Source organism: Hypomesus nipponensis, chromosome 22 (assembly GCF_054491055.1).
Source record: "Hypomesus nipponensis isolate SF chromosome 22, ASM5449105v1, whole genome shotgun sequence".
In the NCBI taxonomy this organism is placed as follows: Eukaryota; Metazoa; Chordata; class Actinopteri; order Osmeriformes; family Osmeridae; genus Hypomesus; species Hypomesus nipponensis.
In genome coordinates, this window is record NC_140382.1 from 6,904,046 (window position 1) to 6,928,092 (window position 24,047).

At 46.0% G+C, this 24,047-nt stretch overlaps 3 protein-coding genes across 11 annotated transcripts in view; 2 read left to right on the forward strand and 1 right to left on the reverse strand.

Moving 5' to 3' along the window:
• Nucleotides 1–4,946, forward strand: part of znf462 (zinc finger protein 462) — a 31,334-nt gene extending 26,388 nt beyond the window's left edge. For both annotated transcript variants that reach the window (XM_084686989.1, XM_084686990.1), the window contains exons 10-13: nt 531–754; nt 960–1,221; nt 1,353–1,470; nt 1,732–4,946. In XM_084686989.1, coding sequence (XP_084543115.1) covers nt 531–754; nt 960–1,221; nt 1,353–1,470; nt 1,732–1,948 — 821 coding nt within the window. In that variant the 3' untranslated portion in view covers nt 1,949–4,946. The remainder of the gene's footprint in view (nt 1–530; nt 755–959; nt 1,222–1,352; nt 1,471–1,731) is intronic.
• Nucleotides 4,947–8,048: 3,102 nt separating this feature from the next.
• Nucleotides 8,049–13,548, forward strand: rad23b (RAD23 homolog B, nucleotide excision repair protein). Its single transcript, XM_084687414.1, has 10 exons — nt 8,049–8,286; nt 9,194–9,275; nt 9,636–9,715; nt 10,522–10,706; nt 10,828–10,883; nt 11,012–11,139; nt 11,336–11,459; nt 11,572–11,699; nt 12,043–12,273; nt 12,898–13,548. Exons 1-10 carry the CDS (start codon nt 8,221–8,223, stop codon nt 13,009–13,011), a joined length of 1,194 nt encoding a protein of 397 aa, XP_084543540.1. The 5' UTR covers nt 8,049–8,220; the 3' UTR covers nt 13,012–13,548.
• Nucleotides 13,549–15,356: 1,808 nt separating this feature from the next.
• klf4 (Kruppel like factor 4) lies at nt 15,357–20,412 on the reverse strand. 8 transcript variants are annotated; one of them, XM_084687545.1, is made up of 6 exons: nt 19,804–19,915; nt 19,285–19,637; nt 19,070–19,145; nt 17,917–18,760; nt 17,322–17,489; nt 15,357–16,479 (listed from the first exon to the last, which is right to left on the reverse strand). In XM_084687545.1, the coding sequence occupies exons 4-6, from the start codon at nt 18,677–18,679 to the stop codon at nt 16,304–16,306; spliced, it is 1,107 nt and encodes a 368-aa protein (XP_084543671.1). In that variant the 5' UTR covers nt 18,680–18,760; nt 19,070–19,145; nt 19,285–19,637; nt 19,804–19,915; the 3' UTR covers nt 15,357–16,303. The 8 variants fall into 8 exon arrangements, with proteins under 8 accessions (XP_084543671.1, XP_084543667.1, XP_084543666.1 ...); XM_084687541.1 differs by lacking the exons at nt 19,070–19,145; nt 19,285–19,637 and adding an exon at nt 20,119–20,412; XM_084687540.1 differs by lacking the exons at nt 19,070–19,145; nt 19,285–19,637 and adding an exon at nt 20,061–20,412.
• Nucleotides 20,413–24,047: the final 3,635 nt, after the last annotated feature.

Sequence of the window (24,047 nt, forward strand, 5' to 3'; positions counted from 1 at the left end):
ACCAAACCCCACAGCAATTTGATGGACCGCATCGTCAAACACAGAAGCCATCAAGGTGCCTTCATAGCCGCACACACGGGACACGACGAAACTGAAAACTATACACCGCAAAGTCAACCGTACAAACAGACATAAAAGAACAGGCACGACAGACTGGTTGTACCTGAGTGGTTTCTTAACCGCATGCTCCCGAAGCGATAATCCTACCCCTTCTGACAGGGTGTGTAGGTGTGTATGACCTGGTGGACAGAATCCCTTACACGGCTGTGCCTGTGTACCGAGGGCTCTCCAAGTCATGTCATGGTCTCTACACATGTAAAGGACTGAGCTAGTCGTTGTTTGTTTAATCTAACGACAGGATCGTCCTGTAAGGTTGACACAGTCGAGGAGGCTGTGCTACTGTGCACACAGTATGCAGTATAATATGTGCACATATTTCGAGATCTCCTCACTCCTCCGTCTCTCTGGCTCGCCCTCATTCTCTCCTCCCTCCCTCCCATCCCTCCCCCCCCCCCCCCCCCCCCACACAGAGGAGCGCGTAGCCCCCCTGGAGGTGAGTCGCTCCAAGCTGTCCCGTCACCTACAGGGGCTGGTGTTCCGCTGCCACAAGTGTACCTTCACCTGCTCCAGCGACCGCGCCCTGCAGCTGCACCTGCACAAGCACGACGACCTGAAGCCCTACCAGTGCCAGCTTTGCTACTATGACTGCAGGCAGAGGAACCAGCTGGAGGAGCACCTACGTCTTGAACACAAGGTTAGTGAGGACTATATGTCCCAGAGGGCAGCAGGCTGTGAACTACAAATCCTGGCCGGCGGGTGGGCGAAGGGTGGGGTCAAGCGAATGTTTAAAGACATTTAAACACCCAGAACATGTGGGCTGTAAACGCAAGAGACAGAAGGAGGTGGTTCGAGGGAGATTGGGATCTATCAAACGTGTTGTCGATTGTGTCGTCGGTCAGGTGGCCCGGAACTTTGAGCTGATGGGGCGTGTCAACCTGGATCAGCTGGAGGCCATGAAGGAACGGGGAAGCAGCGCAGAGGAAGAGGAGGAGAGAGAGGAGGAAGAGGAAGGAGGAGCTGCTGCCCCGCAGCAGAGGGAAGGAGCGGAGAAGGAGGAGGAAGAGGGGAGAGAGGAGATGGAGGAAGAGCCCGAGGAGGAAGAGGAGGAGCCAGAGACGCAGGCGGAGGACGAGGAAGAGGCGGAGAAGCTAGAGGCACAAGGTAGCTCAAGATCAACGTGATGGATGGGTGTCAAAGTTGTTTGATGTGAGCCGGAGGCGGAGACTGTTTACTTTGTCTCGAAGGTTTAGGCCTATCTCTGCTGACGGGTCCTATTGAACTCTATTTCCCAGAGTGTCCCGGCAGCAGTGGTGGGCAAGAGTGTGTGGAGAAGAAGCTGCCCTGTGAGTTCTGTGGTCGCTGCTTCACTGACAATACAGAGTGGGAACGACATGTCCTTCGACACGGCATGTGAGGCACTCTCCTTCTCTTCCTGTGTCACTCTCTCTCTCTTCCTCTCTCTGTTTAATCTCTATGTCACTCGGTCCCGCTCTCTTTCTTACACTTCCTATTTCTGTCACTCCCTGCCCAACTCCCTTTCTCTTTCTTTCTCTCTTTCTCTCTTTCTCTCTCTCGTTTTCTGTCAATCCCAGCACTCCCACTGTTATTTCTTCTAAGTTTGTTTGGATCCCTGACTTATGCCCCCTGCCTACCTTACCCCCCCCTCTGCAGGACTGTTAACTGCATCAAAGCAGACCCCAGCTCTGCCCCAGCAATACACTCCTCAGCTCCACCTCCTATTGGGTCAGCTGCTCTGACGGACAGCACCATGGACCTATCCAGCAACAGCATGGGATCCGGGGAAGGACACCCCACAGACCTATCACAGAGCCTGAACAATCTGAACGAGAAAGACAAAGAAATGCTTGAGACCAAAAATGACCAATAAAACGTAAAAGGACTACTGTGGCCTAACGCGTCATTGGCCAAGGCAACCATGAATCAGTTTGGATTGACGTTGGGTTGGGTATCAAAACTCAGCTGCTAAAGACGACTAAAAGAAAGGAAAACTAAACGTCAAACATGAATCGTCTTGTTAAATTTTAAGTGTTACATATTAGAAATCCTAGGTTGTGACATCCTATGTTTTTAAATGGCTAAACCTTAAAATGCATCCTGGTCCCTTAGAAGGACAGATCTGAAAAAGTTAACAGTATATTGGTAACCAATAGTAACAAAAGACGTGGACCTTAAGCTTATGTTTGCGGCCTACACTGTCAAAGCCCCACCCTAAAGATATTTATTTTCTCAAATGTTTGTTTATTATTTTAAATTGAAAGTAAGATTTAAGGCAATTATTGATTGAAGCACCTTTTGAGTCTTGATTATCCCAGTCATGGTTTCTCATGAGAATATAAGGCATCAAAGCATTTAAGGCCCTATCTCATATGAACCCTATACAACCTCGTATGACCCCTACGTAACCCCTGATGGCCCAGGAACATGCGTTTCATCCCAGTTTTGAGACAAGAGTTTATATTGAGATGAGAAATACAGAAAGAGAGGGTGTGAGAGAAGCCACCATGCGACGTTCCCATCTTTCCTAGATGTGAATCTCCTCAGAACCCTCCAGCAGCTAAGATACTTTCTCATCCATTCACTTACTGTGGACTTACTGTACTTCTGAGAGATGCGTCACTTTCAGGAACTCTCAGCTCTGTATTTGAATGTGCTCTAGTCTGTCCTTCAAGCTGGCGTCATACAGCAGTGTCGACCCAGATCTCTGTAGTCATGGTAGCAGTCTAAAGCACATGCAGAGGCAAACTAGACTAGCTAAGCTAACCTCACCCCTCTACACTGGCTAGTGAGCCCAATGTGAAAAGCTTTCTGTGATTTGGCCTGAACAACCTTTTTCTTGTTCTGTGTTAGCCTAGTGTTACCTGAGTATAAATATTCCTAGAGGAATAGTCGCACCTTATTTATCTAGCTATGTTGCAAACTTTTATTAATGATTAATTTTATTGTTTCTATATATTTGTTTTAGAACAAATGTTTGCCCCAAAGTTTGCTATAGTGTAGTTCTCTTGAAGTAATCCTGTATGCCTTTTTCAGCCATTGGCTCTCTCAGAACTTCCACTCATGGTTGCTTTCAAGCTGTCCAACCTCATATAGTCATAGACTGAACAGCTGGCTCACTATTCCCTCAACATGATAACCAGCAACATGAGTCAATAACATTTATATATCATGATTTGTCCTCCAAACCTTTCACTCATGGAGACATGCCGGACAGGAAGCAAAGGGAATTCAGTATATCTGTGAGCTGCTGTTGTCACCGACCTGTATGAGTCTGGTTGTGTTCCATGTCACTGTATAAGTCTGGTTGTGTTCCATGTCACTGACGTCACACTTGGGCCGGGTGATGTGTGACTCGAAAAACAGAAAAAAGTTACAAGGTAAAAAGCTAAACAAGGTGTTCTGGAACGCAACCTCGGTATCCGACGCAACTTAAAAACTTCAATAAGTCAACAACTGTAGCAGTATGCGTGACCCAAGCGGCTGTTTCACATTAGTGACAGAGAAATTGTGATGTTTGATGTTTGTGTGAACCAACAGGTGTGCTAGGGCAGGAGATTGCAATGTGAAAACTGAAGACTTTGGGGTGTCTTTTCTTTCCCCAGTGTGAAATGATGTGTTTTGTGTTTTCCTGTAAGGATGCCCCCCTGTGTGATCCTATAAGTGGGCTGTTTGTTTTAGACCACGCCGTGAGCTGTGCTGGCAAATAAGGCAGAGATTGTAAATGTTGGAAGTTGCTGCTCAAATACCCCAAAGCCTTATTAGATAAACAAATAGCAATTAAAACAAGCTTCATCAAAATATAATGATTAAAAAAGACCAATATGAATCATTTATCAGTACTGAGTGATTCTGCCAGTCTTTCACAAGCCATCAAAAATGAAACACAAAAAGGTAGTTGAGTTCTCAGAACCAAAATATTGAGTTGGCTATGATTGTCTTACCCGAAAAACAGTTAACCATGTTTAGGAAAGGATGGGTAGAACCCAAGTCACTTGAAGTGCACTATGGGTAATCTGCCTGTCTGCAGCTGTGTATAGAAAAACCAACTACTTGTCAAGTGTTTGAAACTGTGGTGTATCAGAAAGGATACTTTAACCTTTTTTCCTTTAGGTGTTGGTCTCATGATAAAACAAAAATAAGAAATAAATCAAAAGAGAACCAATGAGAGCACTTCAGCTCTTAATCCAATGTTATTAAGCTGTTGTTCAACGTCTGGTAATGCCATATCACCTCTTCTTTTGTACTTATAAAATAGGGGGTGATTTGGTGCTGAATCTCTAAACCCCCTGCTTTCCGTTTGAAATGACTAGCCTAGCCTTTTTGACAGTGAAACCATTAGAGAAATGTTAAGGACGTTATATTATTATTATTATTATTATGAAGCATTGATGTGGGAGCTTGTTAGTAGGCAGGCCCACTCTGAACCGTTGGGTGGATTGGGAGGTGATGTTGGTGGTGGTTGTGTCCTCCAAAACTAGCTGTTTTTCCCGTGGTAATTTTTCATTAGAAATCCACAAAATGATCACTGTATGCGGTCTCACCTGCTAAGGTGGACGGTGTTTGCTCTCCCCCTCTTTCCCCCACCCCAATTTAGCCCCTGCTGACAACACACTGGATACTTATATATGTATATATGTTTAGTTTGTTCCATTCTGTTCTCTTCTCTTCAGACTGTTCTCTCCATAGCTGGATATAGATTCTCCATCTTGCCTTTTCTCCCGTGAACACTGATCCCTGATGGTGGGTTGTGATGTTGCCTAGAATGATTGTTTACAATTTTATTCCATTTATCTCTGGATATTCTGTAAATATTGTAATTCATTGTCTTTTTTTAACTTGTTAATAAAGTTATCAGATAACGGTATAAATGTTTGAGTGTTTATCTTACAGTAAGGCAGCTAGGCATTCAATGTGTGTCTTCAAAATGAATACACGGTATCGTTTTTAATTATACATTCATTTTTTTCTCCAGAGTTTGGAACTTCAACAGCTTTTCCCTGTTGGTTTGACATTGCATTTGATGGGGCACTCAAAATACTACCTCTGCTCTGGTCATATCTGCTTATTATGCATGTCACGACAGGTGTCATGAATTGTAAATAGGGAAGCTTTAAGGGCAGCAGGATGCAAGGCATAGCAAACATGAAATCTTCTCAAGGACAGACAGGTGAGATTGGTACAGATGGAACACAGAGTTATTGCTGCCAGCCTGGGATCTTCTTTATGTATACCATGTCACCCTCACAACAGCTAATCATTCACATGATAAGGTGAATTATTCTTGAGTGATTTTTCAATGGTTGAGGGTTTTCTGGGAGTGTGGGTGATGATTAAAGGGGCCGTTGGTTGCATTTGAGGCCGTGGCCGTGTTGTCACACGTTGGCATTAATCTTCAGTCTCATCAAACCTCTTTTATTCATCTTCGATCGTCCGGCAACACTGGGATTCTCCCTGGTGGATGGAGGACAAAGGACAGGATGACACAGGGAGCCATTTTCAGGAGCTCACCTCAACCACAGATAAAAGGATGTGACAAAGGACCCAAAGGTTTAGGCAGGGAGGCGCCCGAGGACAAAGACGGGCTGTATGTTGTTCAGCACTCCTCCTCACCTCCCTCACTCCTCCTCACCTCCCTCCCTCACTCCTCCTCACCTCCCTCACTCCTCCTCACCTCCCTCCCTCACTCCTCCTCACCTCCCTCACTCCTCCTCACCTCCCTCCCTCACTCCTCCTCACCTCCCTCACTCCTCCTCACCTCCCTCCCTCACTCCTCCTCACCTCCCTCACTCCTCCTCACCTCCCTCACTTCTCCTCCCTCCCTTACTCCTCCCCCATCCCTCCCTCTCTCCCTCACGCGTCCCTTCTGTGCATCTTTCCACAGGCTTGAGAGGTAGACAGAGGAAGGACAAAGACTTGACCTTCAGCACTGTGGCAGAGAGGGGACATGATGTCAGAACACAGTTTCTCTGTCCACCATTATTTGGTGAAACTGAGCTACACAATGATCCAATATCTTTCTAACATAAAGACAATTCAGCTATGGATAAAGTTCATCCAACTCTGAAGGCTAACGTGATGAATGAGATGAATAGCGGTGGTTTTGTTAACTAGAATAAATGTGTTCAGGATTACTTTGGAAAATTGTTTCCTATTCCCATGGCTGCTTCTCTCTTGCTGAAGTCGCCATCTCGGATTGTTGCTGTGGAGCCCTTCCGTCATCCCATAATAGTCACAACAGCTTGTCCACAGGAAATAGCTTCAGGGTGAGGCCTGTGTGAGATCCCAGAGGCCTGTGTCTGTGTTCCACCCTTCAAGCCACAGTAAGCCTCTGTGTTTGCGTCTCTCTCTCTCCTCTCTCTCTCATCTCTCTTTCTCCCTCTCTCTCTCACACACACACACTAGCCTACAAAAAAATATGAAATAAAACTACATGTAAACCCAAAATCCATACCAGTAATGAACAGTACACACCATCTATTTATACTGTACATCTGTACTTTCTTTGTGACTTGCCATTTGTCTGTAACACTTCCAACTGTGTCTCCCTTTGGCCTCCTACTAGAGCCAAGTCAAGGTTGGCTCTAGTTTCCTCTGCCTGGATTGGATGCTCTTTATTTCACAGGTCTAACATCATCTTTAAAAATATCTCCAAGACGTGGGGGGAGAGATCAGTGCTAATCTCTCAGGCTCAGCACTTCAGAAGGGGCCGACGGCAGACTGACAATCCCTTGAGACGGAAGCTACTGGAGCTACTGGAGCTGCCATGCTGGAAGTCTAGCAGAGAAATACATGGAATACATGATGAGTGAAGGCAAGGTCATGACTGGACCAAAAAGAACGAGAAGGAAAGAGACATGGAATGAAAGAGGGAGTGAGAGGGGGTGTTTGTATGAGTGAGAGACAGGGGGGGATAGGGGTGAGCGGGGGGGGGGGGGGTAGCAGAGAAGCAGGCAAGGAGAGAGTCTAGAAGAGTGAGGGGAGGGAGAGAGAGTAGAGGAGGGTAGCAGGCCAAGGGAAGTGACCTTGTTGAGCTGCATCATATTATCACAGATTTGACAGGGGCTTCTGAAAGTCAAGGCTGTGCTGGGCTAGCTGTGACACCGCCACCCTGGGTTTAGAACACAGTGTTGAAGGAGAGGGATTGCAGGTGCTAGGTTGTGCTCATACTCTGGGACGTAAAATATTTCATTGGTGTTGTCACATTATACATTTCAAATCAGTTGTTACAAAACATTACTTAAAATGTAAGAGGACTAGCTCATGGAGAGTGCAGTGCTTCAATTTTTCATAAATTCTTATTATATAGTTATGTGCCAAGCAGAGCAATGAACAATGTAACTGTAAGGCACTCAACTGTCATAGTCTTAATTGTTTCCAGAGGTGTGGTCTATGTGCTGAAAATGATGCCCCTGTCCCCAAGGAAACAGCCCTGTATAACTGCAGTCACTGGACAGACCTTCCAGGTCAGAGGTCTTCCTTCCTCTCCACTAGCCTTGGAGGGAAGCTCCTCCATGGGCCTGGCCTGAGGCCTGCCCACGCTGACATCTTTGCCCTCAGACGCTTCATGAATATGTGCCAATTTCACAGGAACCCGCTATCTCTCTCCATCAGTCAGTCTGAGCTGTGGGCCACATCCGAATTAATACAAAGCTTCTGTTCTGTAGAATGCTTGTTGCCTCACTGGAGTCTTTGGTTAACGCAAAAAAGTAAGAATCTTGAACAGACTTCTGAAACAAGCACCATCACACTGGATGTTTAAAATGACTATGTACATAATGGTTTACTCTTTCACAATGATCCAGGTTAACCAGTTATGACAGTTTATTTAAAATGTTAACAAAGCAAATTCAGCGTCCGAGCTAGTCACTGTCCCTAATTTGAGAGAAAAGCCTACACGTCTTTGGCTGTACACTCAATTTCCCATCTCGTCTGCGCCTTCTCACTTGGCGCATGCCCGTGCGTCTTTTTAGGTGAAGTTGGGTTTGTTTATGCGCAGAAAAAGGCGAAAGCGTAATGGCGGCTGACAGTCTGTGACGAGCTAACGAAAATAGCAAAAATTCTTGCTACCACTCCCGTATATTTATCTATAGGATAGAGGGAGAAACAAGTTCCAACCCCTTAGATACATTGCACGTCGCCAAAATGCAGATTACGTTGAAAACCCTCCAACAACAAACGTTTAAAATCGACATTGACGGAGAAGAGACGGTGAGAGCAAGTTGTAGCCATGCATTATAGTTGAACGGGTGGTGAGCTTCGAGAAGTTGGTCAGCAAGCTAGCATGCTATCGTTAGCTATATACCGTTGGCTAGCTTTTTGTCAAACAAAAGTAACGTCAGCGTGTTGGTTAGCTAGAAAAGTTAACAATAAAGTAGTTTCTATGTGTTAAATAAATCGTTCAGTAAATATAAAAGCACGCAAGTTGGCCTATGCTTTACGCTGTCCAACAACTTCTGTAACTCGTGAGCTAGCTTAATGGCTCTAGCTGTTAGCTAGCTAATTATGGAACGTTTTAGCTATTGTAGCTAGCTAATTTCAGGTATTGACGCGACATATGCCAGACTAAGTAGTAGGTAGACTATGCGAGTTTTACTGCCGCAATCTGGGTTTGGCATGGGGTGCCTTTTGTCCGAGTAAAGTACATTGATTAGCGTTAATCACTTTGGTCAAAATTAGTCAGTACCTAGCAAATGACCATAAGTCCAATCAGCATTTTAGCACTAGATAGTCAATTAATGTGAACTTTTGGGAACAACATGTCCTTATTTTACTTCCAGCTAGTGATGTAGCCAGCTAAATTCTGTACTTTTGACTTCGACGGGTCGTTCTGGTTTTCAGCCAAAAGAAGAAGTAGCAAACAAAAAACGGCATTCTTTTCAGAGATTTTGCTAAGAAAATAGTATGCAGATAAGCACTTCTGACATAGTTAGCTTGCAAGCGAACAAACTAAATTAAATTACAGAATGTGTGGTACACACATGTTGTCTAATGAACTATTTAACTTATTTTGCATGATCGCATCTCACCTAACTAAATCGTATGCTATTAAAACGTTTCTCAGAATGAACCTTGATCCCAGTGTATCCTCCTGTCCCCCACCCCCTCCCCCCCACAGGTGAAAACCTTGAAAGAGAAGATTGAGAATGAGAAAGGGAAGGACGGTTTTCCAGTGGCAGGACAAAAGTTGATATATGCAGGTATTGTCAAGTAAAAAAATATATACAAGAAAACAAGATCGAAATTACATGCCAGTCCCTTCTGACAACATAGATGCCGATTTGTGTCAGGAGAGCCTATTAAGCCATATGCCTACAGACCAATCTCACTGCACCCAGAAAACATTCCCTTTTAGATTTGTGAGCTTCATATGAAGTAGTATTAACACCATAATGGTTCTTCCCCTTGGCACTTATTTAGTTATTCTTAATGTATGCTTCATGTTATGATCAGTGACCTATGCACTTTTCTAAAGCTCTCTCTTGGAAGTCGCTTTGGATAAAAGTGTCTGCTAAATGAATACATGTAGATGTAAAATGTAATCTCTGTTGTCTTCACAGGCAAGATCTTAAATGATGACACAGCTCTCAAGGAGTACAAGATAGACGAGAAGAATTTTGTGGTTGTCATGGTGGCCAAGGTGAGGAATGAGGAGTTTATTCGACTGAAGAAAAAAAGAAACTGGTTCTCTCAGTGCTTAGGCCTTCAGAGCACTAGAAATAGCTTGCTGTGACCTTAGGGCCAAGGGCACCAGAACTATTGGTTTGAATACAACAACATATTTGCAAGAAGCAAACCCGTCTAATTCATCCATGCACATGGGAGGGGCATGCATACTGGGACGACCACTGGTGACGACAGATGGAGTTAATTAACTTTCTATGTCATTGGATGGACCCGTGTGTGTGTGTGTGTGTCTCTCTCCTTCCCTCCCTCCCTCCCTCCCTACCTGTAACATTTTGTATGCACACGTTTGTGTCAGTGGGAGACTCCCTCCTGTGTTTTGTTTGTGTGTGTGTTATGACAGTGTCTCAGCTGCTATGTGTGTGTGTGGTGTTGATCATCTCTTCTCTCCCAGGAGGGGAAGAGAAAGCCAGGGAGAGGTTGTCGTAGATTTCTTTGACTTGTCACATTATCCAACTGGGTAGGCTGTCACAGGAGGCAGCAGACGAGCCCCGCTGAGCAGAGTTACTGAGGAGGACAGTGTTGCTGCTTCTCCTCTCCACAGTGGCCAGGCGTCAGCAGCAGCTCTCACAGTGGCACAGAGACTTTCAATATGCTGCCTCCGCACACCGCCGAGCTTTGATAATCGATCCAGGCGTTTAGGAAGCGATAAATGACAGCCTGTCACTGCCACGGAACAAGTGGAAATTCGTTTGTCAGTCAAAGGTATGTGTTTTGCTGTCAGTAACAACCCCCCCCCTTCTCCCTCACCACTATCTGCAGCCTAAAGCGGCCCCAGCAGCTGCCCAGCCTGTCGCTGCCTCCTCCTCCTCCTCCAGCACTACAACTTCCACAACGCCCTCTGCCTCCTCGGCGGCCCCAGACAACACTCCGGAGGGGGCCCCCAAGGAGGACAAGCCAGCCGAGGAAGCCCCTGCCACCACTGCCCCCGCCAGCACACCCACCAGGTAGGCTGTGTGTGTGTGTGTATGTGTGTGTGTGTGTGCGTGTGTGCAGTATTCCTGCTCTGATTGGACTGCTGATGCTGAGAACGATGTGTGTCATCTCGTCGATGCTCTTCCTTTTCAGCTCCTCTGGTCTCTTGACAAACGTGAACATATTCGAAGAGGCCACATCTGCTCTGGGTAACTGGTCTTAGATTTGGTGTCTTTTCTTTTGATAGGATCACAGGCCTGGATCAGTCTCCTGAGTCTCTGAACTACTGGGAATATGACAATACTGTGTGTGTGTGTGTGTGTGCGCCCCCTCCCAGTGACAGGCCAGTCCTATGAGAACATGGTGACTGAGATGATGCTGATGGGCTATGAGAGAGAGCAGGTGGTGGCGGCCCTCAGGGCCAGCTTCAACAACCCAGACAGAGCTGTGGAGTACCTGCTCACGGTGAGGACGCCGCGCACAGCCCCAGCAACCACGCCGTATCCACCCCCCCACCCCCCCCCCCCGTCACACTGCGTCTCCCCAGTCCTGTCCTCTTGCCATCGGGGCAGCCTTGCCATACATGCCCCCCACCCCCATAGGTGGAGGTTGTGTTTGGGCTCTGGTCGTTCTCATGTTGTCGCGTTCCTGTGTTGTTCAGGGGATCCCCGCGGAGGGCGAGGGCCACGCAGGGCCAGAGCCAGTGGCAGCGCCCGGGGGAGGGACCGCAGCGCTGTCTGCCGGAAGCATCACCTCCCCCTCCAGTACAGCCCCCAGCACAGGAGGTGAGGGGGTGCTGGGACTGGGACTGAGCCCCACCGTGACAGTATTCTCTATTCTTCACCACCTACTCCTGCCCTTTCTTACTTACCCCCCCCTCCCCCTCTCTGTCTCTAGGCAACCCCCTGGAGTTCCTGAGCGACCAGCCGCAGTTCCTGATCATGAGGCAGCTCATCCAGCAGAACCCCAGCCTGCTGCCTGCCCTACTGCAGCAGATAGGCAGGGAGAACCCTCAGCTGCTCCAGGTATGGCTGGACGAAGGGCATCGAGGCATGTAGGGCAGGGGTGAAGGAAGCCTCGTGTAGACGTCCCCCAAATCAGTGTGGTCGTCTGGGCCCCACTGAGCTGGGATTTTGTACCATGGTGACCTCAACTGCCCCATGACACACACACACACACACACACACACACACACGTAGAAAGACCCATGACATCATCACTGCCCCTCATCCAAGGTTGGCATGGCAGACTGCTGCAGTCATGATGACTCACTGCTGCTTTGGAACATGCTACACCCACCCCATGCCAATCCCTCTGTGGTTTTGGTTACCGTCTTAATTTGATGTTTGCCCTCTCCTCTGCCTGCAGCAAATCAGTCGGCACCAGGAGCGTTTCATCCAGATGCTTAATGAGCCTACCCCAGAGGCAGGAGGCCAGGGAGGAGGTGGTGGAGGAGGGGGTGGTGGCGGTGGAGGAGGAGGAGGAGGAGTTGGTGGTGGGGGTGGGGGTGGTGGTGGAGGAGGAGTCTCAGAGGCCGGAGGAGGCAACCCCATGAACTACATCCAGGTCACACCCCAGGAGAAGGAGGCCATTGAGAGGGTGAGGAAACTGAGAGGGTGGGATTGTCATGTTAGTGTGTCTGGAGTATTTTCTGCCGAGTAGTCTGGGCCGCCACGGAGCAGTAAGACTGGATAACCAAGATAGAGCTGTTTCCCAGTCTGTTTCCCAGTCTGTTTCCCAGTCTGTTTCCCAGTCTGTTTCCCAGTCTGTTTCCCAGTCTGTTTCCCAGTCTGTTTCCCAGTCTGTTTCCCAGTCTGTTTCCCAGTCTGTTTCCCAGTCTGTTTCCCAGTCTGTTTCCCAGTCTGTTTCCCAGTCTGTTTCCCAGTCTGTTTCCCAGTCTGTTTCCCAGTCTGTTTCCCAGTCTGTTTCCCAGTCTGTTTCCCAGTCTGTTTCCCAGTCTGTTTCCCAGTCTGTTTCCCAGTCTGTTTCCCAGTCTGTTTCCCAGTCTGTTTCCCAGTCTGTTTCCCAGTCTGTTTCCCAGTCTGTTTCCCAGTCTGTTTCCCAGTCTTAACAGCTCTGCTCCCTCTGTGGGCCTGGTTAGGAGTGAAGCTATCTGTTAGTTGACCACACGTGGGTTGATGTATTCTCAAAGATTCACTTCGCTTCTCTCCTGGTGAACATCTCCTCTGTCTTCTGACACTGACTGTCTGTCTTCTCCCGCAGCTAAAAGCCTTGGGGTTCCCAGAAGGACTTGTTATACAAGCCTACTTCGCCTGCGAGAAGAATGAAAACTTGGCCGCAAACTTCCTTTTACAACAGAACTTTGATGACGATTAAGAAGGGAGCTGCCGTAGTCATTTTTCGTTTTCTTTTTTTTCGTAATTTTTTCTTCAATTCATCACATTGGATTTAAACATAAAAACACAGGCCTTGTTTTGTGAAGTTTCCTAAATCTGACTACCAATACAAATCTTCTCTGGTGACACTGGATCAGCTTGGTCATATAGGGGGAGTGGGTGGGGGTGGAGTAAAGATGACTATGTTCATCAGACACAACTTGTGTCCAACCTGTTATTATTTTGTATTTGTTTCTCTTTTTGTATTCAGCTGAGACCAATGTGATTATTTTTTGATCATTAGGAAGAGGAAATTGGTTTAAATGGTTGATCGCAGACCAGGGCTGTCCCATTGTAGAAAGCAGGGGCCAGGACAGGGATGGGCGTGTGATTGGGCAGTTTGTTTATGATGTCATTATTCATACATCGATGTCATTGTTGCATTGAGTGTGTCTTCTGTCTCAGCTGACTACCATAGGGTTCCCAGGACATGCAGAAATACAGTTTTAAAAGACAGTAAAGAATTTTAAACAAGCAACTCTTGTGTTATTTTGCCTTTTTTAGTTTTGCGTAATCCTTTGTTTTGTTTTTTTTACATTTATTTCGATTTTTTATTAACCAAATTCAACTTGTGAAGTGCATGAATTCCAGCCAATGAACAAATGTTCCTAGGGAGCAGAACAGACTGCAGCATTGTGAGTAGAAGCAGCTGGCCCATATGCTAGCAGACAGACATCTAAGGGCATGTGTACATGAAGACCCTAGCTCATAACAGTTTACAGTCACCATCACTTTCACCGACTGTCATTTATACAGATAAAATAAAATCTTTTAAACTGACGGAGCAATGCCCAATCATGCGTGCCTGCCTGTCTGTTTAATAGATAACCGACAGAAATAAAGGAATAAACATAATGTACTTCCTATGTACATCACAGTGTAATGTACTATGTAGTCCTGCAGAGTGCAGCACAGACCACATAGTACATTTTCTTTAGCTTTCCAAAACTGTTGAAAAGTTTTACCAAGGGGATATTCGGTTAAGCATGCTAAATCTATGTACGGCAATAAAAATCATTTCGATACTGATGCTTGCATGTATTAGACATCAAGATTTAGGGGGGTAGGGTTGTCTGTAATAATAGGCATCAAACGAGTCTCAAATGTATATAAAAACGATAGAAACCACTTGACTGTCGTTTGGCATTCTCCCAGATGTCGGATTCCACTGAACAACAAACATTTTTTTAATGTTTGTAATGGAACCAGGACTCCTACCACAATAACAATTAACGCTGGCTTGCTATGGCTAATGCTGAATCATACGAAGCACATATAGAATTAGATGAGAGGTGACAGAGCCTGGAGGCCTTGTTGGACTGAATAATATTGATAGTGTGCACACACTGAGATTATGCTAAACCACAAGTAGTTTAGCACATCACAGCTTTATGTAGGCTATACACCAATGCCTAAATAGTGAGGAAGAATGATCATTTCCTCAATCTCAACACCCTTCTTCTTATATTCTGACGAGCTTGATGGTCCTAACTTCACCACAAGCAACCTGGTTCAAAGTTGAACTCAGATTTTGTAACTGAGTTGAATACCAGCAAATAGGCTAGGCTTACCTATTCATTCTTCCCCGCTGACAGGTGAATAGGGAACGCCATGGAAACAGGACATGGTAGAAGTGTATTTTTTGGCCTATCTTTGGAACGGTGGCATTGTCTTCACTAGCCTGCGGCAGTCTCAGCTCAGGCCAGACATTGTGGGAGCCTGCTGTAAGCTATTCATGAATTTTAAATGTGTTTACCAGTGACAAGAGCGTGAGGAGCAACTGTTGACTGCAGAGAACAACATCCACTAGATACATAGGGCCTGGAATGGCATCCTGACAAAGAACATTAAAACACCCCTTTTTTCTTTTTGGCTAAAATACTTTTAAGAATTGTGTTTTAGTAATAGGATAAATGACTGCATTCTACACACTTAAATTTAATACGTTTCAATAAATTAAATAAATGGAGTCTTTCCTCCCTCATCCCTGTTTGGTCTACAAAGCACTCAGCCATGCTGGAAATGATGAAACTGAAGCAAAGGTGGACTGAATAAAGGATGTTTTTTTCAGGCAAGGGATGAAGAGCGTTTTAGAACTGGTGGTGTCATCATTATAGGAGGCATCCAGATGAGTGACATTAAGACGGGAGGATGAACGAGATAAGACTGCAGAAATCACCATGTAAAATCATCTTTACTGTGGAGAGAAGTGTCTGAAAGTATTATCCAGGACTGTAACACAGAATGGTGATGCAGAAACAAATATTCACAACAGTGGACAGAATCTAAAATCTCATTTCAAATACATTTATTTTTTTTATATTGTAAAATACATAAAATACAAAACAATAAGAAAGCATTTTATTTACAATTGTACAAACTTAAGATTATATTACATATTTTAACTATAAACAAAAAGACTTTGTTCAGAGTTACCAATTTCTTTAAAAAAATATGAATGTCTCATATAAATTATTGCACTTTGCGACCACAGTGCAGTGTAGATTGCCATCACCATTAACATGCCGAGAATTATTTTCCTGATTTTTCCATCAAATTGTTCAAAAAAAGGTCTCCATAGAAACTAAACAGACAAAAAATATGGCACTTCAAACAAGTTTTACCTATTCATTCATTTTATTTCTAATCTTTGGTACCTTTGAATACACTAGGGTAAGAAAGCACCATCTTGTAAGATATAAATTAATTGGTACCTGACGTCCATGGCTTTTATAGTGGTGTTATAAACTTACATTTCTAATACAGTATGTTTAACAGTGTTTTGGTTGACTGGGAAACAAACAATTGGAATGTTGCTGATAAGATTGAAGGCCTCTGAGATGATGCTAGGTGTGTGTGTTCTGTGTATCTCGTCTCCCTGAAGCTAATACAATTCCAGTCATACATTGGCACCTGGTCCTCCCAAGTTTTGTCAATAAAATTACTTCCAGTTTTGGTCCCAAGAGAGGAATAAGAGGTGGCCGAGGTTACTGAAGAGTGTGGTCTGATCCCCCAACACGCTGGGGGAGGAACAGCCGTCGGAGGAGGAGTCAGAGGTGTCCATGATGGCGGCTCTGAGTGGGCTCTCGCTGCTGTGATGAACCACACAGCTTGTCTTATAGCCTGACAGTGGCTGAAGGCAGTACGGTTTTATAAAAACAGTTTGGTTTGTTCAGGTTCGGATCATAAGTCTATAGCTCCCAAGTATTTTCGTCGGCGGCGTCCGGCTCGTCTCATAAGTGCCTCTTCATGTGCAGCGCCAGGTGGTCTGAGCGAGAGAAGGCCCGGTCGCACTTCTGACACTGGAAGGGCCGATGGCCCGTGTGCTTCCTGTAGTGACGCGTCAGCTCGTCCGAACGGGCAAACTTCCAGCCGCAACCTTCCCAGTCGCAGTGATAAGGCTTCTCTCCTGCGAGACGCATTCATCGACAAAACACACACACACAGACAGACAGACAAAACAGCACCAGAAACAGCAGTTAGGGTTTCGCCCTGAGGTGGAGACGGACAGAGCTAACTCCTGTCTTCCCACCATAGAAAGAGGTTTGTCCTGTCCTGCAGTGCATGGAGAGAAAGCTGATCAGCCTGTGGCCATATTTGAACAGGGATCAGTATCAACCTGTTGTTTAAATGCCTGTTGGTGACACCTGCCAACTAGCCCGCTCTCTCTTGCTATGTGCACAGGATGACTCACTACTGTAAGTTACTGCTGGCATAGGACCAGTGGTCTTGCCAGTCTAGAAAGGTAGCAAATGACTGGATTTTAACAACACGGAACAGCACATGAACCCCTGCTTATCTACGAATGAAAGGAAATACAACCATTATAGTATTGTGTGTCATGTAGCTTGATGGAACTGACACAACCAAAGAGCACACTGTAGATGTCCTAACCATACAATGTAACAAATAAATGGATTACCCCAGCTACAAACACGTGTCCTACAAACACACAGTCTTCCAAATATCGTTATCAGATTCAAGACGACTACTGAATGTGCATGTATATTTTAAGATGTTTCTACCATAAACAAACCAAAAGGTTTAACTAAAATCAATTGAAACTTGGATAGTTTTTGAGGTGCCTGTGTTCAGAGGAGACCAAGTAGTGGATGTATTGTAAAGCCAGGCGACATGTACATAAAGTGTGTATGTGTGTCTGTGTGCACAGTACAGGTGTGTGTGTGTGTCTGTCCTGTACGGACCTGTGTGTGTGCACCCTACAGGTGTGTGTGTGTGCGATGTACAGACCTGTGTGTGTGCGGTGGTGAGCCTTGAGGTGAGAGCTCTTGGTGTAGGTCTTCCCACAGCCTGCGTAGTCACACGTGTGTGTGGCGATGCGCTTCCTCGGCCAGGAGCGCCGGCCGCGCTTCGGCTTGGGCTCCTCCTGCAAACACTCTGGTCCAGGGGTCATCAGTTCTGGGGGAGGAGTCAGGTGGAGTTTATTTGAATGAACCAATGAGGAAGAGGCTACACATGTCCTGTCAGATGTCACACGCACTGCCTCCCTGGCTTCTATCTTCAGCTGGAAGAACGTCTCATCTTTTTTCCATGGATCGAAAAAAAGAAAGCGATCCTCCCTTTAGAGTAAGAGGGTGCAACAACAAAAACGGGGTGCAAAATGAACCTTCATCTCAATATCTCTGAAGTATAGTTCTGTTACTTCTCACACGTTCTACTGCGCCTGACTGTTTGTAGACTGTGGCCAACACACAGCTAGGCTTGATGAGACATGTCTTCCTGATCTCCCACCTGATCTCTTTAACCCTAGATGGACGGCATGGTGCTTCCTAGCAGTGGGGCCTGCAGTTATGGAGTCAGAGCAGCCTTAGAGGGAGGGACTGACCTTGGTACTGCATGGACGGAGGCTGGGGGAAGGGGGCGTAGCCAGGGGATGGGTGGTGGTGATACCCCGAGGTGGACAGAGACAACTGGGGGTGGTTCAGCCCCTGGCTGGAGGGGTGCTGGAGGTCCCTGCCCAATGGGTGCTCCGTGGACAAAGGGGAGGTGGCTGGCCGGTTGGCCCCCAAGGGCCGCCCTGATGGTGAGTAGCCGTGAGGGTCCAGGAGGGGCCTAGGTCCGCCCCGAGGCTGGGAGTGTGAGTGAGAGTTCAGCCCCAGGTGGAGGTCCATGGGCTGGGTGATGGTGCAGGTGCTGGGGGTCTCCTGCTTGATCCGGGGACAGACAAAGGGCAAGTCCGTAGCCGGCGTGCCGGCGGCCTTGCTCACGCTCACGCCCTGGCTATAGTCCCCCATGTCCAGGGTGGTCTTCACCACAAACTTCCCTTGGAGGCTGGTGGCGGCGTGGAGGTAGGCAGGGTCCAGCTCCGGCCTCATCAGCTCGGCCACGAAGCCCCCAGAGGGCGAGACGTCACTGATGTCGGGGATGGTGTAGAGGAGGTCTGGATCCTGAGGGGAGGGCAGGGGGTAGGAGGAGGAGTAAGAGCTGGGGGAGGGGGGGAGGGCCTGGGGTCCCCCCACTATGGCTTCCTGTTGTTGCTGTTGTTGTTGCTGTTGTTGTTGTTGTTGTTGTAGCATGGTGTTGGAGAGGATGAAGTCGTAGTCCAACAGGTCCAGGTCAGTTTCCGGGTCTTTCTTGGCCATCATCATGGAGACCAGGTCCTGTTCGGTGCAACTGCTGCCTGTCGGAACACTGGGCCTCTTAAGATGAGCCAGCTCCTCTTTCCATCTCTGCAGGAAGGTTGACACACATACACGCACATCAGTCTCAGTTATATATCTTGCAGAGGGTCCATTTCAGAATAAACATAGTTCACAAACAATAACATCTGTTTTAACTGTAAAGCCCTTTATGACAACGGGACATACAAATACCTTTTTATTCAATTTCACAGAAAAAGACAAAATATTTTACAACTGTTTTCAAATGTTTATATTTTCAGACTGTCATTCTCAATTATAGAACTGGAGTCTTGATGATTCCAGAATTCTCCAGAACTGAGGAAGCAGTTTCAATACAATCTATTCTGATAGGCCTACTGATAGGCTGTTCCGTGAATCCTGCTTGAAAATTCATGTCGTGTTTCTCATCCTGGGACCAGTCTTGAAGACATACCTTCAGGTCCCAGTAAGACAGACAAACGGAGAAAGACATCTGAGTTGATTGTAACGATAGTGAGCAGTGTCAGTGAGACCGCGAGATTCTGAGTGAGCTGATGTGAGTGTGTAGCGTGTGTCCTTGGATCAAAACATACCTGCCTAGGGCTGAATACAGATTAGCCAACAGTTCTCTGGGTCACTGAAATGGGAGATTACAATTACCCTTTAAACAGATCAAGTGACGTTTCATATTTACTGTATGTGTCTTGTTTACTATATTTACTCTGTGTGATTCTTTCAGTTGTTGTACTGGTCACGTAATTGAAATGAGGACTATCAATTTGAATAATTTTCTCAAATATAAAAATATTATGGCTTGATCAACTGACATTGCCTAAAAAACAAAGCTGAGCTATTAATCAATGCTGGTTACTAGTGTGTAGCCATCCAATACTCTCCTCCGTCCGGCCATGCTGGAATCTGCTCGGGGCTGGGCGGGTGAACGCCCCTGAAAAGTGCGGCACTGTTAAAATAACTGTGAGCGATGATCACCTTATCTTACAGGCAGATTAATTTCCATAGAAGACCGTTATTTTGTATTTTGGTCTACTGTGAAACACAGCCTATCCTCATTCTAGTGAGATAAATAGTTCAGACAGCCTATCCATACTCACTAAATTTGCAGGTCCCATGGATTTGTTCTTGACAGTCGGGCCGCTGGCAAATGTGGATATAGAAGGTAACAGGGTGCCGCTTAGAGCCATTTCAAAGTCACTTGATGGCTGCCTGCAAACAAAAATACGAAAAAATACAATAAATCCTTGTTGAAGGTAGTTCCCTCTGGATTAATATGTTGTAGATAATTCCACAAGCGCTGTCTGTCAGTGACAGTCTAATCGCTAGGATTCAAAGTGGCGGAACAGCCTCGCACCTCATCAGTGAGTATTTGGCTCTTTCGTCTTGATCAGTGTTTTCAGTAAAATACACACCGATTGTTTTTAATGGGTAGTGTAGCCTACTCTAGTATCCTTTTTGGTAGTCCGTGGATGTGCGCTATAGTTCAGTCCAAGCCATGTTGATGGGCGCACCAAACGAAATACGAGACACACACTCACGCACACCAAGCTTGGTAAGGTTGTAAGTTGATCAGGAGTGAGGCAACGTACGGGGGTTCCCTCGTCTCCCTATCCGCCCCGCTGCCATGCAGTGCCCTACTTGTACAAGACTGAAATGACACAGAAAGGGTGAAACAGGGAATTCTAGCCAGCTACTGCTTATATCCGCCAGTGGACACGCCTTCTGGTTGCTCAGCAACAACAGCACCCTAAGGAATAACAGAAAAAAAGGCGCAGTTCTGACGCTTGCTTGCTCGCTCACGGGAGAGAGGGAGGGAGTGAGCGAGAGAAGAGGGAGGGATAGAAACAGGCACGCTGTCTCTCCTCTGTTACTGTTTACCAAACAGAGCGATAGCAACAGGAGGCTCATCCACGCGGTGGCTTCATATTCATGTTAAATGTTGTGTGACAGCTTCAGATTTTGTGCATACAAAAAAAAAATACTCTTAATCTAAAGCAGTAAGTATAGTCTATGGCCAAGGGTTCCCTGGAGTGATAGTGGCTGCCTGGAAAGTCTAGCATGACTGGGGAATACCTTTAGGCTTATCTGACATGATTGTGTGTGCCTGCCTGAAAAGATTACGCAGCCTAATTTCTTTTAACAGCTTGGTAGCTATAGGCCTTTGCAAATGTTTATGATAGTACAATGACAGGTTAAGCAATGATTTAAATGTAACTCTACCACAGAGAAAAGGCAAGCCACTACCAACATGGCGGTTTCACTTATTGAATAAAATACTTTCATTGAAAATATGATGTTAATATCCTTTATATAAACCAAAGTAGTTACATAGTAGACAGATGTACAGGTCAATACCAGGACAATGAATGTAATATGGTACTATATTTTGTTGTAGGATTTCAAATTGCCAATTTCAAAATAATTTGTCTTAAATGTCAATTGATATACTTTGAAATCATACTGTAACCAACCTTTTAAAACAGAGAATCCCATGGGAACACAGGAGTCATGGGAATCTTTTTTTCTTCATTCTTTTTAAAGTGGGTTGATCAGTGTTTGCTCTGAGTGTGGAGCCAACATAAACGCTGACACCAGCTCCTACTGCTCAGAATCCAGAACAAACAAATGCTAGCCGACAATCCTGTTACATCAGGATCTAGATAGTTAGCCCTGTCAACAAGGAGGGGGCTAAACACTCACCTCGCCAGCCGTACACCTGGCGCTCCCTCTCACCGCGGCTCGCCTCGGAGAGAGGCCAGGAGAGAGGCCAGCAGAGAGGCCAGCAGAGAGGTCAGGAGAGAGGCCAGAAGAGAGGCCAGGAGAGAGGTCAGGAAAGAGGCCAGGAGAGAGGCCAGCAGAGAGGCCAGCAGAGAGGCCAGGAGAGAGGCCAGCAGAGAGGCCAGGAGAGAGGCCAGGAGAGAGGCCAGCAGAGAGGCCAGCAGAGAGGTCAGGAGAGAGGCCAGGAGAGAGGCCAGCAGAGAGGCCAGGAGAGAGGTCAGGAGAGAGGCCAGAAGAGAGGCCAGGAGAGAGGCCAGGAGAGAGGCCAGGAGGGAGGCCAGTAGAGAGGCCAGAAGAGAGGCCAGTAGAGATAAGGTAAAGCCGCAGTAAGATTACCTTTTCGCAGTAGGCCTCAAGCACTATCAAGCACTGTCACGCTGAAGGCAAGCATCCACATTAAAGACGATTGTGTAATTGCACATAATTTGATTTCTCTTTGGTGTCACCATCTTTATATCTCTAAGCGGTGTAACATTAAAGAGAATGAAAACAAACACACAAGCAAAGTAAATGTCCCATGACAAGGCCTCCAAAAGTACTGGGTTGTGAGGCAAATCAAGCTCCCACTGCAGTTGAGTCTGTCATGACTGCCTCTTTCCTGAAGACCAGTTTCCTTTAGCATCAGGGACTACAAAAGGCCCATCCCAATATGGCTATTTTCTTTATGATGGAGGACAATGTCTTTGTGTACGCACCTGAAAAGGAAGGATTCACTTTCACATCTGAGAGTGATAGCTTTTGGAGAAAGAGAGAGAGAGGGGGGGGGGGGTAGGAAAGGGAAAAGGTAGATAGGGGGAAAAAGAAAAGAGGGAAAGATGATGAGTCCATTGTGAGGCCTAAGAATGGTTGGCTTCAGGTTTTCAGTGAAGTCATTATTGAACTGCTGCCCGCACCGCGTTATATCACTGTGATTTATAAGACAAGTCTGTGTTTTGGTGACTAAATATTGATGAACCTCGCACAGCTCTTCAGGTGCAGTTAATGAATTGGAGGAATAATTTGACAGCAGATGAGGGCTTGGATAAGTTTTCACTATCAAAACAACTTGGTGGCTTTATGCGTCAGAGTGGGCAGGAGAAACACCCGAGGTAATGTTATTGTAAAAATCAATAACAACAGTTTAACCACACCTCGCTCACTACTGTCAGGGGGGAAACATACTTATTTCCAAATTTTCCAAGTTCATCTCTGCCGGTGTGGTTGAGTGACTGAGTGTAACGATGATTTCACGCCAGGCCAGGCAGGCCTGCTGGAACGGTCCCATGGCTGGATGAGAACACAGGATGTGATGTCATCACTGCTACCTTACAAGGAGAACCCTTCCTGAGCACGCTCAGGTGTTGTTCGTGGCAGGTCCTCCACAGCTTTCTGTTCCTGTCTTCACAACCATGGCTACGATCGTCAAAGGCCAGACATATTTAACAAGACTCCAAAAAAGGTACAGCATTTGTTTCATATTCAAAACCCAACTCTGAGTTTGACTCAACTCAACTTTGACAGCTGCTATACAACACTCATTGAACCCCCAAGTCCCTGGCGCTAAGTTGATCCAACCTTCCGCCATCCAAAATCAAATTCTCACTCAGAAATAGGTCAACGATTTAATAGGACAATATATTCTTCACCCCCTGTTGGATAAACAGACGACTGTGTGTGAATCTGTGTATGAGTAACCCACTTTCTATGAGCGTGTAAAAGTGGCTTCACTCCTTGTTCATCCCTGGAAGGCAGTCAAACGTAAATTCAGCTTCAACACGGTTGATATCTGCTTCGCTGTCTGAGGTACTTCCCTGTCATCAAACGTTTGTTTTGGAGAGGTTAGTTTGGTTAGTTGTTACTCTAAGTGCATTAAAAGATAATTTATTACACTGGCCTGTGAAGTGTTATTTGCAAATGTGTCATTATTGGTTTCTCCATGACTCTCCATTCATTGGCTGCTTGGGTATCCTTGACCCCTTTACCCTGTGAATGCTGGGGTATTGTGTGGATGCTAGGTTGTAGTGTGAATGCTAGGGTGTTATGTGGATACAAGGGTATTGTGTGGATACTAGGGCTGTCACGATATTAGATTTTTACTACGATTATCATGGCCCAAATAATTCACAGTAACGATATTATCGCAATATCTGTAGAACATTTGAAAAAGATATGTAAAAGAATTGTCACGATCCCAGAAAGGGAAGAAGACCCAGGCACAGAGTACACGGGGATGTGTCTATTTTTCTCCCAAAAAGGACAAGGCAAGAATCGTAGTCAAACAGAAACAGGTCGGTAATCCACAAGGCAAAAATGAATCCAAAGAGCTAGGCAATATTCAAAGTCAAAGAATACAGGGCTAAGGTCTATACACATATTTAATACAAGTATTTAAATATCTGTTGGCTCAGTATGTCGCTAATACAAACAATACCTCAACATGAAACAAAGGGCCCGACTTAAATAGGCACGCTAACGATTAACAGGTGAAACCAATATAACCAAATGACAGCCAGAACACAGGACATAGGACAGGAAACAAAATACTAGACCTTGAAAAACCAATACCAACATAAGAATGCTATCA

What these genes read in the sequence shown, in the direction of transcription:
- rad23b (XM_084687414.1), top strand. Translation starts at nt 8,221, where the DNA reads ATGCAGATTACGTTGAAAACCCTCCAACAACAAACGTTTAAAATCGAC. An exon ending in ACATTGACGGAGAAGAGACG is followed by an intron (nt 8,287 to 9,193) that starts GTGAGAGCAAGT and finishes TCCCCCCCACAG; the next exon opens with GTGAAAACCTTGAAAGAGAA. An exon ending in CTGTGGAGTACCTGCTCACG is followed by an intron (nt 11,140 to 11,335) that starts GTGAGGACGCCG and finishes TGTGTTGTTCAG; the next exon opens with GGGATCCCCGCGGAGGGCGA.
- klf4 (XM_084687540.1), bottom strand. An exon ending in CCATGGGACCTGCAAATTTA is followed by an intron (nt 18,761 to 19,803) that starts GTGAGTATGGAT and finishes ACCTTCCTGCAG; the next exon opens with AGATGGAAAGAGGAGCTGGC. An exon ending in TCACCACCGCACACACACAG is followed by an intron (nt 16,480 to 17,321) that starts GTCTGTACATCG and finishes TGCGTCTCGCAG; the next exon opens with GAGAGAAGCCTTATCACTGC.